Here is a 17,553-nt window from a genome sequence, read left to right as displayed (position 1 = left end):
AGGAGGAGCTATAATCGTGTTTCACTCAGTAGATTACATGATTTCAATGACAGACGATATACAGAGAGCGCAGCTTTACTGCTGCTGACCATAGGCAGTTATTATGAACTCCAGTATGAGCAAAACTCCGACTGACATTATGCAATATCAGGTAAAATTACGCTTATTTTTTAGTACATTTAAGCACGCGTTTAAGGCCTACGAATACATGTTGAATCTGTTGCTGCGTGCTTTCATAACAAAGAGTGTTTCGCATTTGTTAAAGAGACCGTAACGTTAAATAACTGCATATGTAGCGTTATTTGACGATTTGAATGTCTGATTTATTTATTTTTAATAATAATTACAGCTTCAGTTAATGGTGTGTTATGTATCAGTGGTTCCGAAAACTACCTTTAGATTAAAGATAGTCTAGATTAGATTAAATGTTAACATTGAGGTCTAAATAAAGCCAATTAGACACATGATTATTTCAGTGATTACTATTTTCCTAGAGTTTATGCTGTAATCATCACCGTGTTTTATTACATGCACATTTTCGTAAGTAGATTCGTCATCAGTGTGTTCCACAGTGTCTGTAGTTCTGTCGCATTAGTTCTTCCTTCACATAAACAATATGTAGTTCAGATGTGCTCTATTAACAGTTATGTTTCTCATTCAGAATGGGCACAAGGATGTTGACCTCAGCAGTACCGAAGACGAGCCCCTTCTCAAAGAAAACCCAAAGCGATTCGTCATCTTTCCTATTCAGTATCCAGACATCTGGAAAATGTACAAACAAGCTCAGGCCTCATTCTGGACAGTTGAGGAGGTGAAGATTTGATTTATATCCGTTAAATGTTAAAATTATATACATATAATGTATTTTTTTTCAAATCCCCTACTTGAATGTATTGTAATAACTGTTGTACTTACATAATAATTACAATATGTGACCAACATGTCAGGACACGGGTATCAGCATTGAAATAAAATGAGTTTTAGTCTAAGAATGTTTAATGTTTGTGTAGGTGGATTTATCTAAGGACTTGGTACACTGGGACAACCTGAAGCCTGAAGAAAAACACTTTATATCCCATGTATTGGCTTTCTTTGCTGCAAGTGATGGGATTGTCAATGAGAACCTGGCAAGTTGACCTCTTTTAAACATGTAGACCCTTTGTTTTGACTTCATTATAATGCAGATCAATGTCAAGTGTCAGGAATCTGCACAGCTGTAAAAAGTGGCAATTATTTCTACCTGATCTGACCCTTAAAATAAGTTTTGTTTGTGTAACGTAATGTATTCAGATTGATTCCGACATGTTAACAGATATTTTTGACATGAATAAAACAAGTTAATTTAAATGTTACCACACAAAGCACATTTTTAGGATTTTTTTTTCTTTTCTTTTTTTTTCTCAGTGTAGGTGAATTTGGTTATGAAATAGGGCAGTGCAGGTTGTGCTTCCGTTAAACAGTTTTATTTTCTTAACTTCTCTCAGGTGCAGAGGTTCAGTCAAGAAGTGCAGCTTCCAGAGGCTCGATCCTTTTATGGGTTTCAGATCCTTATTGAAAATGTGCACTCTGAAATGTACGGCATGCTCATCAACACCTATATAAGGGATTTAAAAGAGAGGTGAGATGAAAATGAGGTGATGTAGTATTCAGTTTGGAACTAGTAAATAATAAAAAATAAAAAAATGCAGCTATTGTGTGTTTTTACGCAGATGACAGGTGCAAGATTCAGTTAAGCACGCTTTTTCCACAATGTGGTTTATGAGCAGACATGGCGGGGTTTTTTTTTTTATTATTGTTATTATACAAAAGATTCAGTTGTTGATTGTTTTACTCATACATCTGTGAACAAAATTACATCAGCTTTAAAAGAATGGCTCACTCAAAAATTTGAATTCTATCATAATTTACTCACCCTCATGTCGTTACAAACCCGTCTGACTTACTATCTCAGGCGGAACACAAAAGGAGATGTTTTAATGAATATTGCGGACCGTCTTTTCAAATCAATAGCAGCAGCAACAATTTTTACACCGTTTTATTTTTCAGTCATAGTTTTAGTCTTTTGACGGAAATGTCCTTTAAAATGAGTCAATATTTCATCATGTCATATTCATTCATTTTAGTCAGTTTTACTTTGACTAAAATGACATCATTTTAGCCAACGAAACTAATATATTTTAGTTGAGGATAATGTGCAAAATGGACAAAAGAGTCTGTCAAACTGTAACAGACAAACATTTAGAAAAAAAATAAAATTATAAACATTTTCTGTTTTAAACACGTATATCAAACATATAAATAAACAGAAAAAAACTGATCCTGAAATAATAATGAATAGACTGAAGTATTACCTTCTTTTAAGTTAGTTTACTGTATTCTAAATTCTTCCTGTTTAGAGACTGTTATTAATTTTCCGTGAAAGGAAATGATATTGCATGTAGCATGTTTCTTACGGAAACAGCGTATTCACAACGCAAGTTCAAAACGCAAATTACACATATTCTGACTAGCGCATCATTTACTTCAAGTTCACCTGTTCATTCGCTTCACTGTGCAGATGTAAGTTGTTATATTACATATATGTTGTGGATATAGTGATTAAACTCATGTATAAATATATCATTTTTACCAGTGTTAGCACGTTCAACACAGGCAGCTCAAGAACTCCCCAACATACATGATTAATAGATTAGATGAATCCATATCTAATATCTTCTTCTATAAACAGATGTTTCTCTGGTTGTTTCTTCTTCTGTTTATTTCTTGCACTGTTAATATCTTGCAGTATCATTTTCATCTTGTCATATTTTCATCAACAGTATGCTTTAATCAAATAATTTAATTATCGTCATGATACTCCTTTTTCGTCATCGTTATCGTTAAAGAAATCAAAAGCCCTTTGTTAACGAACGTTTTCGTCAGCGATTTTGTTGACGAGATTAACACTGAAAAGTAGTTAATAGTGACTCACTCTAAAGCTTAAAAAGGACCACAATGTATCATAAAAATTGGTCCACGCACCTCTTGCGTCATATTTCAAGTCTTCTGAAGACGTACGATTGAAACTACTTGCAATATAAGTAATTTTGTAGTGAGAATCTTGACGTCTCTTGCGCATTCTTGAACACTATGAGAGAAGCTCATTCACAGCAGCTCTTTTGATCACGTAAGCCACTGAGAATATGCTTCTCTTATAGTGATCATGAACACACAACAGACATCAAGATTTTTTGGACAAACTATTCCTTTAATAACAGCCTTTGTTATAAACTTCACACACTCCATTTCTTAAACATACAGTAGTAGTGTGTATTCAACGTAAAGGCACTTTCTAAACCAAAATATCTTGCACTGAAGTAAATTTTCTTCCTACAGGGACTATTTGTTTAATGCAATCCAAACCATGCCTTGTGTAAGACAGAAAGCAGACTGGGCCTTACAGTGGATCTCTGACACAAACTCTACATTTGGTGGGTGGAAAATACAGTTTATGTGCAGTAGAGAATAAGACTACAATACTGATTGTTACAGTTAATTAACAGCTGTGTTTCCTTTATCATTTATTTATTTTCAGGAGAGAGATTAGTAGCATTTGCAGCAGTGGAAGGCATCTTCTTTTCTGGATCATTTGCTGCCATCTACTGGTTAAAGAAAAGAGGTTTAATGCCTGGGCTCACCTACTCGAATGAGCTCATCAGCAGAGATGAGGTTAGAAAATACAATGTTAAAGGGATTGTTCACCCAAAAATGAAAATTCTCTCATCATTTACTCACCCTCATGCTATCCCAGATGTGTATGACTTTCTTTCTTCTGCTGAACACAAAGATTTTTAGAAGAATATTTCGGCTCTGTAGGTTCATACAATGCAAGTGAATGGTGGCCAGATATTTGAAGCTCAAAAAAGGCATATAAACGCAGTATAAAATAATCCATAGATGGATTAATCCATGTCTTCAGAAATGATATAATAGGTGTGGTTGAGAAACATCAATATTTAAGTCCTTTTTACTATAAATCTCCACTTTCACATTCTTTTGTTTTTGGTGATTTGCATTCTTCTTGCATATCACCACCTACTGGCCAGGGAGGAGAATTTATAGTAAAAAAGGACTTGAATATTGATCTGTTTCTCACCCACTCCTATCATATCACTTCTGAGGACATTGATTAAAGCACTGGAGTTTTATGGATTACTTTTATGCTGCATTTATATTCTTTTTTTAGCTTCAAAGTTCTGGCCACCATTCACTTGCATTGTATGAACCTACAGATTCAAAATATGGAAATACAAATTACAGATATAGAAGTTCTAGTGGGAAAAGATACATTTAAAAATTAATCACATCAAGTCTATTGTAATTTTGTAATTGGAATTGTATTATTTGAAATTTCACAGGGTCTGCACTGTAATTTTGCATGTCTAATGTACAGCTATTTGGTGAAAAAACCTTCTTCTGACAGAGTGAAGGACATCATTACAAAAGCTGTGAGCATTGAACAGGTAAATACACCGCTGTATCCCAGTAGTGCAGAATGCATTATTTCAGTCATGAATGTGATTGCATCTGTATTCGCTTGTTTTGTTGGAAGGAGTTTCTCACAGAAGCCTTACCAGTCAACTTGATTGGGATGAACTGCACTCTCATGAAGCAATACATTGAATTTGTGGCTGACAGGTTGCTAACAGATTTGGGTTTGCCAAAGGTTAGTACTAGTATTGTAGTATTTGTTTTTATCTTCAAAATCAAATGTTTCATGATTTCTTTTATATTAATATTGCAATTTTTCTTCATTTCCATCTCCAAAGGTTTACCAATCAGAAAACCCCTTCGACTTCATGGAGTCAATTTCATTGGAGGGGAAAACAAACTTCTTCGAGAAGCAAGTGGCCGAATACCAGCGACTTGGAGTGATGTCAAACATGATGGACTGTGAATTCACTCTTGATGCAGATTTCTAACACCGAGTATTTATTTATTTGGCAGCTACAGAAAAATTTTAGTCAGTTTATAGTGTTAAGAAATTATCACTCAGGAACTGAAAAATAAATACTACTTTTTTGTTTTGTTTCACATAATACTTTTAATACATTGATTTGGCGATTCTTTTAGCAAGCAAATTTGTGGCCTGGGTCTTAAAGGGATAGTTCACCCAAAAAGGATAATTCTGTCATTATTTATTCACCCTCATGCCGCTTCAACTCATATGACTTTCTCTCTTCTGCGGAACACAAACAAATATATTTTGAAGGATGTATAATATGTTTTCAAGTCAGTAGGGTCCAAAACATTAAAATCCCAAAAGGACATAAAGGAATCTTAAAAGTAATCCATACAACTCGAGTTTAATCCATGTCTTCTGAAGTGATATGACCGCTTTGGTTGCAAAGTCTATGTAATGGTGAATAAACTCCATCCATGGTACAAAGACAGACAGTGATCAGATTAAAGGAATATTCTGGGTTAAATAAAAGTTAAGCTCAGTCAACTGCATTTGTGGCATAATGTTGATTACCACAAAACTTATTTAGACTCGTCCCTTCTTTTCTTTGAAAAAAGCAAAAAAACAAACAAACAAAAACTGGGTTACAGTGAGAAACTTTCAGTGGAAGTGAATGGGGCCAATTTTTGGTGGGGTTAAAGACAGGAATGTGAAGTTTATAATTTTATAAAAGCACTTACATTAATTCTTCATTTAAAACTCCTGAATTATTTGAGCTGTAAAGTTTATCACACTTAAATTATGTTAACACACATATCGTTATGCATATAGTGCATTATCCCACAGATGTTGTCGATTGAGCTTAACTTGTATTGAACCCGGAATATTCCTTTGAGGTGGCATCCCACTACTAAAGTGGCCAACTCGAAACAAGGGTTAAGGGTGTTTCTAAGAAACGAGAACACAAATATTTCTGGTGTAGACGTTACAGGATCTCAGAGATATTTTAGAGCAAAACATGACAAGTAATGTGTGTGGGCACAGGCTACTGGTCCTTAAAATAAAATAAAAAAATACATTTCTGTTTTATATATATATATATATATATATAGGTTTCACCTCCATAATCTGTGGACTCTTTCGTCTCAGAGGGATAATAATAATAATTTTAAAAAAGTAGATTATGCCATTTTTGTGTTCCAGCTAGCATAATATAATAATGTTTTGAACACTTAACTCGAACTCAACCCAAATGTAAATGTTCAGCTTGATGCACTGAACTGAACCTATTACTGAGTCATTTCAGTGAGTTGGCATTGGCCGGGTCTAAAAACCTAGTGAGCTGCCTATCTAGATAGCACTTCTGGACAGCACAATAGCTCAAAATGACTCTATGATACTCAAAAATGATGCAGTCTTCTATGATATCTAACTAGTCAGCTCACTATGTTTTGAGACGCACTCCATGTAAAAAGGCGAGAAATCTCGAAGTCAATCCCTCCCTGTTCAGTCTGCAGCTCCCCATCCGTCTCTCCGTGCGGTTCGTGTCCGCCTGCTAAAAAGAGATTCCTTACTTTCATTGGTAAGTTTAGAAACGCCCATCCCGGTTTGAAAACGCCCAGAGATGTAAAAACACCCTTTGCTGTTCTACTGAGACTTATACTTCGCTGAAAATGGACCAGGACTGGCGAATTTTAGCCACCCAACGAGCGGAATACGTGTCCGACCGTCTCCGCGGGCTGATGTCCTCCGGCCTGGAATTCCTCCAGGCCGAGCTGGGGGTAGATCTGGGCATCCGGCCGAAGGAGTTTCCGTCGTGGGTGATTCTGAGCGTGGCGCTGAGCGTTGTGACAGTGCTGGTTATGGTCGCGGCCTGTGGTCGGAGGAAGCGCCGAGCGACCCCCGTCACTGCTACCGTGAGTCCCAGCACCACAACCGAGACCCAGATCAAATCCTCCGTGCCACCCAAGACTGTGAAGAGCGAACCGAGGAAGAAGAACAAAAAGAAAGCCGCTGACAAGGTAAGCGGCCTATAAATCTGATCTTCATCTCTGAATGACTAGTGAGCTGTCTACCTAGTCCGCTTAGTGGGCATGTGAGAATATAATATGCTGTCTGTGTAAGCAGTTCCGCAGGTTTGCAATCACGGCCAGTGCCGTCCTGTAAATCATATCAGACTGGCTTGAGTTTGACAGATTAAACGGAGACTTGCATGAGGAGCCGGCGAAGTGCCCTAAAACAAAACCATTATTATCTATATTTTCAAAAAGACTTCTGGAGTTCCTGTAAATCCTCAAAATATGTAGCTTACAAAGAACAAATGCTAGAACATGTATGTTAATTTGCAGAAGACCCTACTTAATAATTATTACTTTTATCATTTTATTTTTGCTGTATGTGTCTCTGTAGTTAGCACTCGTGTTTATTTTGTAATAATTTGTTATAATTGTTTTTGGAGTAAATATAAAAAGTAGCTAGCTGAATGCTAAGCTGTCAAAGCTGCTCAGATGGAAAGCGTTGGCTAAGCGTAACTCGCTATTAAAACGGGGTACTTCTTCATTGTTTGCTGTTCTCACTTGCTTTAAGCTTAAATAAGCAAATCAGACTTTGTGGGTTTAGTTTGAGTACTATGATAAGACAGACATTGCTGCAATAGAGAGAGCCACGTAGGAGCCTAGCAAACCGGCTAGCTTAACATGCTCTCGCAAGTTTCGTTTTAACTAAACACCACCTTTTGACTCAGATTTTACGTGATTTGCGTATGTAAGATCTGAAGTAATACCAGTTTTCATGGTCTAAGGGAAGTTTGCAAGCATGAGACATGGTCAGTTGTTACGGGGAAGGAAATGTGTAGTTTGAAATGGTTGATTTGTAATTGTCATGTGCTCGCAGCAAAAGGCCCAGGCGAATGGACAGACAGTGGCCGAGGAGGAAATCAAAGTCCATGAGGAGAAGAAGAAAACAACACCACCGACACCAGTACAGCCACCACCTGCTGATATGAAGGTTTGTGCTCCAAGTAGTCATACTTGTTCTAGGAAGTGTATTTGTCATATTATTTTTAAGGGTTGTTTGGGGGAAGTTCAAGGATTCTCTCTGTTCTCAGTGCACCCTTGTAAAAAATCATGATGGTAATCATAATGTCTGCAGCCAGAAATAATAGTTATTGCAGTTGTTACTTCTATAAAGCCATATTTATCATGGGATGTCCATCGAACAGTGTGAGTCTTTATGATATTTCATTTTCCTTTTTTAATGATAGTGGTGGCTGATACCAAGTTGATGGCTAGGTGGACAATAACTTTTTGTTCTACATCAATATTTTAGGTTAAAATTGAAATGTTTAAGGGAAAGTGTATATTGTAGGTGATATAGCCTTACTGCTCACCATTCTTAATCACTCTTTTAACAAAAGTTGTAAATGTTAACATTAGTTAATGCACTATGATCTAACAATGAACAATTGTTTTTGCATTAACTATCATTAACCAACATATTTTTCAATCAAAATATTAATAATTGCAGTCTTGACCAACACAAAATAGGTATTAAAGCTTAGAAGTTGTACTTTACAATGTATGTAGGCATTATGACCAAAACTGAACAAGTGCTTTGAAATTTGCAGACAAATCAGAAGTGTTCTGCTTTGATAGTTTATATATATATATATATATAAATTAAGCATTTTACATATTATTGTAATCAGTAAAAACTTATCAAATATCCATGTGTCATATGTTGTTGGAAAGCTCTCAAAGAGTTAGAATACAACCAGCCTATTTGTTTTACTCACAGAAATATAGCAAGTAATAGCTAAGTACACAGTAAGTACTACTTGTAAACAGGTGTTGCTCATATGCCGCGTTTTCACTTATAACTTCACGAAAAATAAACTGCACTTAAAATATCGCATACGATTACTTAGAGGCGATTATTGTTCAAACGAGCCCACACACATCTCATTTCTAAAATCATGTCTGCATGCTTTGAAAACCATTAGTCGTTGTATTTGCATGTGCAATTAGTTCTTATGTACAATCATTATGTTTTATTTGTTTGGAGAGGCTTTTGGACACTTGGGGATGAATTTGTACACTAGGATTAATTATTTTTGATTGCTTTGTTGAATCAACACAAAATTTTACACAGTTACAGGTGACATGATTTGGAACAAAACAAAAGCCGGAGCCACCTTATTTACACCAGAGATATATAATGTTTTATGTGTTATTGTAAAGGGTTACCACTTACCCTAAATCGTCTTGCAGCGTAACAAATGGATTTTCAAAAGTTGAAATATTCCATGTAGTCTCGCATGAAAGAACTGTTTAATACATGTGTAAGTATGCTAGAATGCTAAAAAAAATAAAAAGCAGTTTAAAGTAGTTTTAAATGGATTTTAGCATGCCACACTGCCCTGCGCTGCTGTCATTTTGACATGTGTACTGTATGTCTACTTCCCTATTACTTTCTATTGAAAACCAATAACAATAACTGTAGTACCTAAAGTGGCTACGGTGGAGACAATGATTGCATAGTGATTTTTTTGTAAGGGTGGTATGCTGTTCTGAAAGGACATTTTGGAACTTTTTTTCTAAAGAAAACATTGCTTTTATTCAGTTATTTATCTCCCCATATGTGCAAGAGTCCACTCTCTATCAAATATGTTTATTGGGATGTGCTATTTCTAGTCTAATGAGAATTTTTTTTTTTTATTCTGCTGACACCCTTGACATTGTATTTAACAAAGTCAGTCCAGAATCAGTTTTCGAGTTTTTATTAAAAATGGATATTATGTATTTTTTGTTTTTATTTTTTAATCTGGATTTTACCATGAAAATAGCCATAGAAGCTGGCATGGCGTTAAAAATAAACATACAAATTATTCCGTTATTTAATTTTAGATTCTGGAAATTGGATGCTGCACTTTGGGAATTAAAAAATACTTGCAACTTACTTTGTCTTACTACTTGTAAACAACAATTAGAAAAGGAATTGTGTGACTGAATTGTTTTGCCTAGTGGTGCTATAAAGGTCTCCCTGGTAGTTTTGTATCACAGTGATTGAGAGAGGTCAGGTGTCAGTATCTGATAATGCAGACTGTAGGGTACATCCAGAAAGGAAGTATGTACTTTGACCCAAGACCTTTTCTTCTGTGTTATGCATATGGTTTTTACTAGAACAAATAACTACTTTAAGATATCTAATGTCTTTTGTAACAGAACTTCTGCTAATTTATAACTGTAGTAAGTGTGAGTGGATAAAGATGCTCTGTGTCTGACACTTCAGGAAGTTGTAAATGAGTGTTTTTGGCTCCTATGTAGGCCAAGAAAAACAAGAAGAAACCAAAACCAGAGGTAAAGTCAACCCAAGCTGTTTCCTCCACCGATGGCAAGGAACCTGATGAAGGTATGAAACGGTGCTGACATTTTCAAGTTTTGCTTTATGCTACACACAAACATCTACGCAAAGGATTTTGATCAAAATCATTTAATTGATTTCATGGCGAGGCTTGTTCAGACAATAAAATAGCATGGTGAACTTTTTTTAGTGTGTACACTTTCTATTAAGGGTCATTATCAGATAATTCAATCTGAGAGGAAGAAAGAAACCGCATTCTCGCTATGACTGTTTTTAGCAGGTGCTTGGGAAACCAAGGTCAGTAATCGAGAAAAACGTCAGCAGCGCAAAAAGGAGAAAGGTCCTGAAGACAGCTCTGGGAGCCCTGAAGCTGGTGATCGTGCCAGCCGGAAGGTGGAGCAACCAGTGGTTGCAGCAGCAACGGGCACCAAGAAAAACAAAGGTAGAGTCTTCATGCATTTTCTTTTTTGTGTCCTTTTGTGAGTTTTCTCTGAACGCAGTTCTGCAAAAGACTACGTTGATAGTGTTTAAGAAAATGTCAATAAACCTGAGGTAGTTTGAGTCATCTGACCTCCTCTCTTCGACTTTTTGTAGAATCGTCACGTGCCAAGGCCGGAAAAACTGATGCCATCATACCCCCAGGTAAAGGGGGGGGGGGGATTAAAAGGCATAAGGGATTCCCTAGAAATGAAAATTCTGTCATTATTTACTCACCTTCATGTTGTTCCATACCTGTATGACTTTCTTTCTTCCGTGGACTTCAGTCACCATTTACTTTCATTGTATTTTTTCCATACAATTAAAATGAACAGTGACTGAGACTGTGAGTCCCTAACATTGTGCCTAACATTTCCTTTTGTGTTCCACAGAAGAGCACATGTTGCTTGGTACAAAATGAGGGTTAGTAAATGATACAGCACTTTTGGGTGAACTGTCCTTTAACCCTTAAATGCAGTTTCACTAAACACTTACATATTCAGGTCTTTAGAGACCCGGCACGTATATCAATCAAAAATGGATCTACAAAATGCCAAGATAGTGTCAAATTTTCAAGACAATTTGAAAATAATAAAATAAAATATATTTTGACATTTTGATGTTTTATTTTTCATATATAAAAGAGAAAATGTAACATGTAACAAATCAGGACAAATCTAGAACAGGATTCATTACTTTCACACTGAAATTTCATGAGACGCAACTGGCTGTCAAACACATATTGAGCTACACAGAAAATACATATAAGATACACATCAGCTACACAAGTATTTTGTCAGGCACTTATTGAGTCTAAATAGACACACAACTCACATAATGTCAATTGTACACTCAAATGACAATTGTCATATCATACTTTTCATGTGTTGTACTTGCTATAGTTTACTTCCATGTTGTTTCTTCATCAAATAGCAATGTCAAATGTAAATCAAGTCAAGCACTGATACAGCAGTGCCACCATCAGTAAGAAATAACAAGTATAATATGGATGTGTACGTATGCACCTATGGAATAATGATAATTCACTATTTTTGCACAGAAAATCAATGTGATATAGTATTTATTTGTATGAATATAGTACTCATTTCACTTGTAATAAACAAAGAAATAGATATCCTGTGATAATAAACTTGTATAGGTGAAATGAAATAATTATTAACACTATTTATAGGAGATAGATTGAGGATGAGGTACAGGGTGTGAAATGAGGTCCCGGGTCTCTAAAGACCCAAGGTATGCGTTTAAGGGTTAAATATGTTAAAATGTATCTAACAAGGCTGAGAGTACTACACCCTATTAGTAGCTGAAAGAATGATCAAAATGTACCAAAATATGTCAGAAATTAACATGCAAGAGGTTGTGGAAACCAGCAGAGCTTTATGTAGACATAAATTCTGTACAGGCCTACGTGTATACCTTAACACATGAGTCTGAACATAACTTACAAATTTCACTTTTTCTGTAGTGACATCAAACTGGAATGATGCAAACTCTGTAAATGGTGAAGGGTGGACAGAAGTGCCAGTGAAGGCCCAAACCCAAATGAATACTTTAAACAAGGAGAAGTGGTCTGTTGGTAGAAGGACCCCTGGGCACAAGAACCGTGATAACTCCTCCCAGAAACAAGAATCGGAGGGTAATAGACTTGAGTTGCTCATGACTCTGCCTTAACATGTTTGTAGTAGTTGCTGTGGATTGTTTTTGAGCTATTAGGCTATTTTGCCAGTTTGTAGTTTGATGCTACATGTATTACTCAGACTGCTGTCCCAGTGAAATTCGAAGCATTGAGTTATTTCATTTTGTGTAAAGTAACTTTTTTAAGATCCATGATTTTTACATTAGTGTTAGGGTTTAAGACTGTATTGCATAGAAAGATGTATGACATGTTTATCGCAATGCTTTACATGTTATAAATTATCAGTTGCCCAAAATTTGGGTGCTCATCAGAACTAATATTTGTGTTTCTTTCGTCCATGGAATGATTTCACAGGAAATGTAAAAAGCAAAGCAAAGCAAACTTGCAATTGACATGGATAAACAAGTTATCTTATTTTTTGACAGGGCCATGGACTGGTTTGGATGGTAGAATTAAAGCAGAACCGAACCCAGTAAACTTTACAATGCTTGGATTGAACACACCGGGTACTTAGAACTTTATATTCTCACTATAAACCATTTTTCTTGCGAAGAGCACACAATGCAGACAGTTTGAATTTGCATACTTGAATGTAGGATTTATATAACAGTATTTAGCTTTTGTAGCATGTATGTATATTGTTCAAAACAAAAGTCCTTTTAATGCTACAAACATAAATAATCTTTTCATATGTCAATTTCATAGGTGGAAAGACTGGGACTCAAACTAAAATTGAAATGGGGCAATGGGAAAATGTCACTGCTGTTGACAATGAGTGGTCCAGCTTCAGTAAGATCCAAACTTTTAGATGTTTCACACAAGGCCCAAAATTTGAAGAATGTTATGAATGCTATTAACTAATGCTATGGTCTGGCTGCTGTAGACACAGGTTCAGACTGGGACGCTCCAACTGAGATATGGGGAAATTATGAGGAACCCAAAGTAGAAGCTCCTGCACCGAAAGAGACTCCAGTCTCTAAGCCGCTTGGGGTATGGAAAAACACAAAATCCAAAAATATATTTTTGATTGTGTTTACAGCCTTAATAAACAAGACTATAATATGATTTAACTATTAAGTACTTGTGTTGGATCCAGGAATCAAACGATGACAAGGACAAGGCAGATCCTGCTGGAAGTTCTAAATCCAAAAGAAGAAAGAAAAAGAAGATACCAGAGGAAGAAAGTTCAGCCACTGAGGTAAAAATTGTGTTGATCAACAAAATCAATAACTAAAGGTTAAGTGTGTAATTTTGATGTTAACCCTTTAAGCTCTGAAAGTGTTTTTAAAGATTTCCCTTTTTCATTGGCATACCCAAAATTAAAGACTTATAACTTGACAACAACAACAAGAACAAGGAGGGTCAAGTGTTTGGTATAATTTTAAAGAAAACTTTTCAAAATTTGGAGACTCTCCACCTAGGAAACTGCTGAAAAATCACACAAAAAAAACTTGAGCTTTCTTATTTTTCTTATTTGACATTGTATATCTCAGAGAGTAAATAATGTAGTTCCGAAAAACTGCATTTGTTTTGTTCCCGATCATGTCACCTGTAACTGATTCAATTTTGTGTTGAGATGACAAAACAATCAAAAGTTAGAGCATTACAAAATAAAATATCCTAGTGTTCAACACCATAAAAAATTGCTTCGTTTGTCTGAGCATCCTGACCCGCCCAAAACAGCAACTGTGTGAAATTATCAATTTGTTCCGAATTCTCCAACCAGTTGCAGATGTGACAAAAACAGAAAAAACCTGTTTGAAAACAATAATTTTGCAGTTCCGTTTGGTGACACTAGTATCAGTAGTGCTTGAATTATGAATGCCATTATGGTTGTGTATTTTTGATCCAGGGGACCCAAGAGAGTTCTGCTCCTGCGGAGAAGATTGTGACTGTCAAGTCCAATATTACTTGTGTGCCAAAGGAGGAGGTATCCAAGCTAAATGTCCCTCCACTGTCTTCGCAAAGTGAGTAAATGAGAAATGTTATGACTTTTTTTGGTTTTTATTTTATGAATGAAAACTTTTAACAAAAGCAGAATGTAAAAAAAAAAAAAAGAGATATGATCATAGAAACTAATCTACTGTTTGAAAAATAATCAAACTGAAAGGAATCCTTTATTTTTGCTCCCACAGAGAAATCTGATCAGAATTGGGAACCACCGAAGCAAGTTCAGAAGAAAAAGGCCCGGAGGGAAACATGAACCCAGAATATCGTCCAGGATAGCTTATGCAAATCAATTTTTTATGCAATAATTACACAGTACAGAATTTTATACTGAATACATTTACTGTGCTTTTAAAAAAAATAAAATAATCCAAAATAGCAACAAAACTGAGATAAAAGAGTTAAGGTGAATCAGTCCATTGACTGGAACACTACTTATGTGCACTATAATGCTACACTGAGGTTTGTTAAGAAGTACTTATCCTTGATATCAGACACACTTTCAGTGGAACAAAACATTCATGATCGTTATTTTACAATGGCTACTAAAGTCATTTTGAAATGTTTATAATCCTGAAGTTGAACTTTAATTTCATTTGGGAAGTTTTGAGGACATTTGCATCAACTGCTGTTCCTGCGACGCTTTTCTTCCATCCTGAGTACATATTTTACCCATATAATTGGGTACCTGGATCTTGGAGATGTTTGGAGTTATAACTCTTCCTTTTTTTTTTTTTTTTTTAATCACCTCTTACTTGACTTTGATGCTTTATATCTTGCAACCTAAAGTAGAAAAAGCCACGCCATATGTATAGAACTATAAGGGCTTTTTTTCTATGGAAAAATATTTTGTAATTGCACTGTGCTGAAGGTTGTAAAAATCCCATTTGTATTTACTTTTTTTTTTCTTGCACAATGTGAACATTTAAATCTTATTTTTGTTTTTGTTTTAACTTAGTAAGTTTGTAGGTTTATATGATTTTAATTTGGAAAGATCAGAAATGATTAGAGCAGCTTTAATTCCATGACACTAAAACAGTTATCAGTATCAGGAATCTGTTGCCTTAATCAATACTTAGTGTATGCTCTTCGTTCTGTTTCTCATTTCAAAGTCTTTTTAACAGGATGCGTGATGTTCATTTTTATTTCAAATTTGATTGATGTCAGTGCACTTGCATGAACTTAACCATTTATAGTGATGAAAAATGTCCTGATTCTCTTGTCCACTCCTTCAAGTACCACTCAGTGTAAAAAGGCTTTAATGAATGAGAATGGATGTGGGGGGATTTTAAATGCATATTCTTATTTTGGTTGACTTAGTGGTGTTTTGCCCATGGTCATTTTGTACATTTCGGTAGATCATGTGTTTCCGAGGCACTCTGGGCTAGCAGGTGCCTGCCTTAGTTTGTCATTCTAGAGGTTACTCATGCAATGTATTTCTACCAGTTTATTGATTAAAGAATGATCATGTTTACTTAAGTCAATGCAATATTTCTATGTTGCTTTGTTAAATAAAAGAAAATCAGAAACTTGGAGGTCTTGTAATCCCTTTTATTACTATATTGATTGGATTTTTCTTCCTAATCTGATAATATTAAAACAGCATTCACCAGAAAAAGATACAAATTCCTGTCAGTAGCCAGTGCAAGGATTCATAGGTTTTGACTAGAATTTGCAGTACTTTCCTACCTTTTTCTCATTTCATTTGGGATATGTGGCATATTAATCCCTGTCAATTTAAAAAAAAAAAAATTTTTTTTGCGAAAATCCTCTAAAACCTCAGAAAGAAACAAACATGTAACGTGCTGCAACCCTTCTAGATTCAGTACAATTGTGTACTGTTGTCTGTAGGCCTTCTGAAGCAGAGATAAGTTAATTGCTAATCAAGTTAACAATATGGCTTTATCTTGTAAGGAACTCTAAAGCTTCATAAATATAATGTATATAAAAGTGTTTTATATATATATATACAGTGGCAAGAAAAAGTATGTGAACCCTTTGGACTTAGCTGGTTTTCTGCATTAATTGGTCATAAAATGTGATTCATCTTCATCAGTCACAAGTGTAGACAAACACAATGTGCTAAAGCTAACAACACTCAAGCAATTATAATCTTTAATTTCTTTACTGACCACATTCCATTAAATATTCACAGTGCTGTGGAAAAATTAAGTAAATCCCTAGGCCAAAGACATCAACAAAAGCTAATTAGAGTCAGGAGTCGGCAAACCTGCCATCCAATCAATGAAACGAGATTGGAGGTATGGGTTAGAGCTACTTTGACTTATAAAAAGCACACATACATTTTGAGTTTGCTATTCACAAGAAGCATCTGCTGACGTGGACCATGCCTCACAAAAAAGAGGTCTCAGAAAACTATGATCAAAAATTGTTGCTTTGCATAAAGTTGGAAAGGGTTACAAAGTTTAAATATTCATCTGTCCACAGCAAGACAAATTGTCAATAAATGGAGACGATTTAGTACTGTGGTTACTCTCCCTAGAAGTGGCCATCCAGTAAAGATGACTCAAAGTGCACACAGCAGAATGCTCCATGAGGTAAAAAAGAACCCTAGAGTGACAGCTAAAGAAATGAAGGAATCACTTGAACTGGTTAACATCTCTGTTCATGAGTCTACTATACAGAAAACATTAAACAGTCATGGTCTCTAGGGCAGGGCACCATGAAGGAAGCCACTGCTTTCCAACAAAAACATTGCTGCGTGCCTGAAGTTTGCCAAAGACCACCTTGACTGGGAAACATTTTTGTGGACTGATGAAACTAAGGTTGAATTGTTTGGGAAGAACACTCAGCACTACGTATGGCGTAAAAGTGGCACTGCATACCAACATAAAAATCATCTTTCCAGTGTTGAAGTATGGTGGAGGGAGCATCATGATTTGGGGCTGCTTTGCTGCTTCTGGGCCTGGACCTCTTGCCATCATCAAGGGAAAAATTAATTCCCATGTTTACCTAGACATCCTATGGGATAATATCAGGGTTGAAGTTCAGTAGAATTTGGGTGATGCATCAGGACAATGACCCTAAACATTAAAGTAAATCCACTACAGAATGGCTTCAGAAAAGAAAATCCACCCAGTCAGAGCCCTGACCTTAACCCAATAGAGATGCTGTGGAATGACCTCAAGAGAGCCGTTCACACCAGACA

General features: G+C 35.7%; 2 protein-coding genes across 3 annotated transcripts; both read left to right on the top strand.

The window, feature by feature from the left end:
- LOC127425130 (ribonucleoside-diphosphate reductase subunit M2 B-like) lies at positions 1–5,283 on the top strand. Its single transcript, XM_051670798.1, has 9 exons — positions 1–151; positions 662–811; positions 1,011–1,127; positions 1,485–1,618; positions 3,376–3,470; positions 3,575–3,708; positions 4,398–4,502; positions 4,592–4,705; positions 4,809–5,283. Exons 1-9 carry the CDS (start codon positions 104–106, stop codon positions 4,959–4,961), a joined length of 1,050 nt encoding a protein of 349 aa, XP_051526758.1. The 5' UTR covers positions 1–103; the 3' UTR covers positions 4,962–5,283.
- A 1,192-nt stretch (positions 5,284–6,475) lies between these two features.
- On the top strand, positions 6,476–15,917 carry LOC127425129 (protein LYRIC-like). 2 transcript variants are annotated; one of them, XM_051670797.1, is made up of 12 exons: positions 6,476–6,963; positions 7,835–7,948; positions 10,267–10,351; positions 10,584–10,745; positions 10,898–10,945; positions 12,267–12,437; positions 12,863–12,943; positions 13,143–13,226; positions 13,321–13,427; positions 13,534–13,635; positions 14,290–14,404; positions 14,573–15,917. In XM_051670797.1, exons 1-12 carry the CDS (start codon positions 6,616–6,618, stop codon positions 14,638–14,640), a joined length of 1,485 nt encoding a protein of 494 aa, XP_051526757.1. In that variant the 5' UTR covers positions 6,476–6,615; the 3' UTR covers positions 14,641–15,917. The 2 variants fall into 2 exon arrangements, with proteins under 2 accessions (XP_051526757.1, XP_051526756.1); XM_051670796.1 differs by having other exon boundaries at positions 10,581–10,745.
- The last annotated feature ends 1,636 nt before the right edge of the window (positions 15,918–17,553 follow it).

Source organism: Myxocyprinus asiaticus, chromosome 34 (assembly GCF_019703515.2).
Source record: "Myxocyprinus asiaticus isolate MX2 ecotype Aquarium Trade chromosome 34, UBuf_Myxa_2, whole genome shotgun sequence".
Classification (NCBI taxonomy): Eukaryota; Metazoa; Chordata; class Actinopteri; order Cypriniformes; family Catostomidae; genus Myxocyprinus; species Myxocyprinus asiaticus.
The sequence above is the reverse complement of the archived record's forward strand: the minus strand, read 5'-3'. Positions and strand labels throughout refer to the sequence as shown.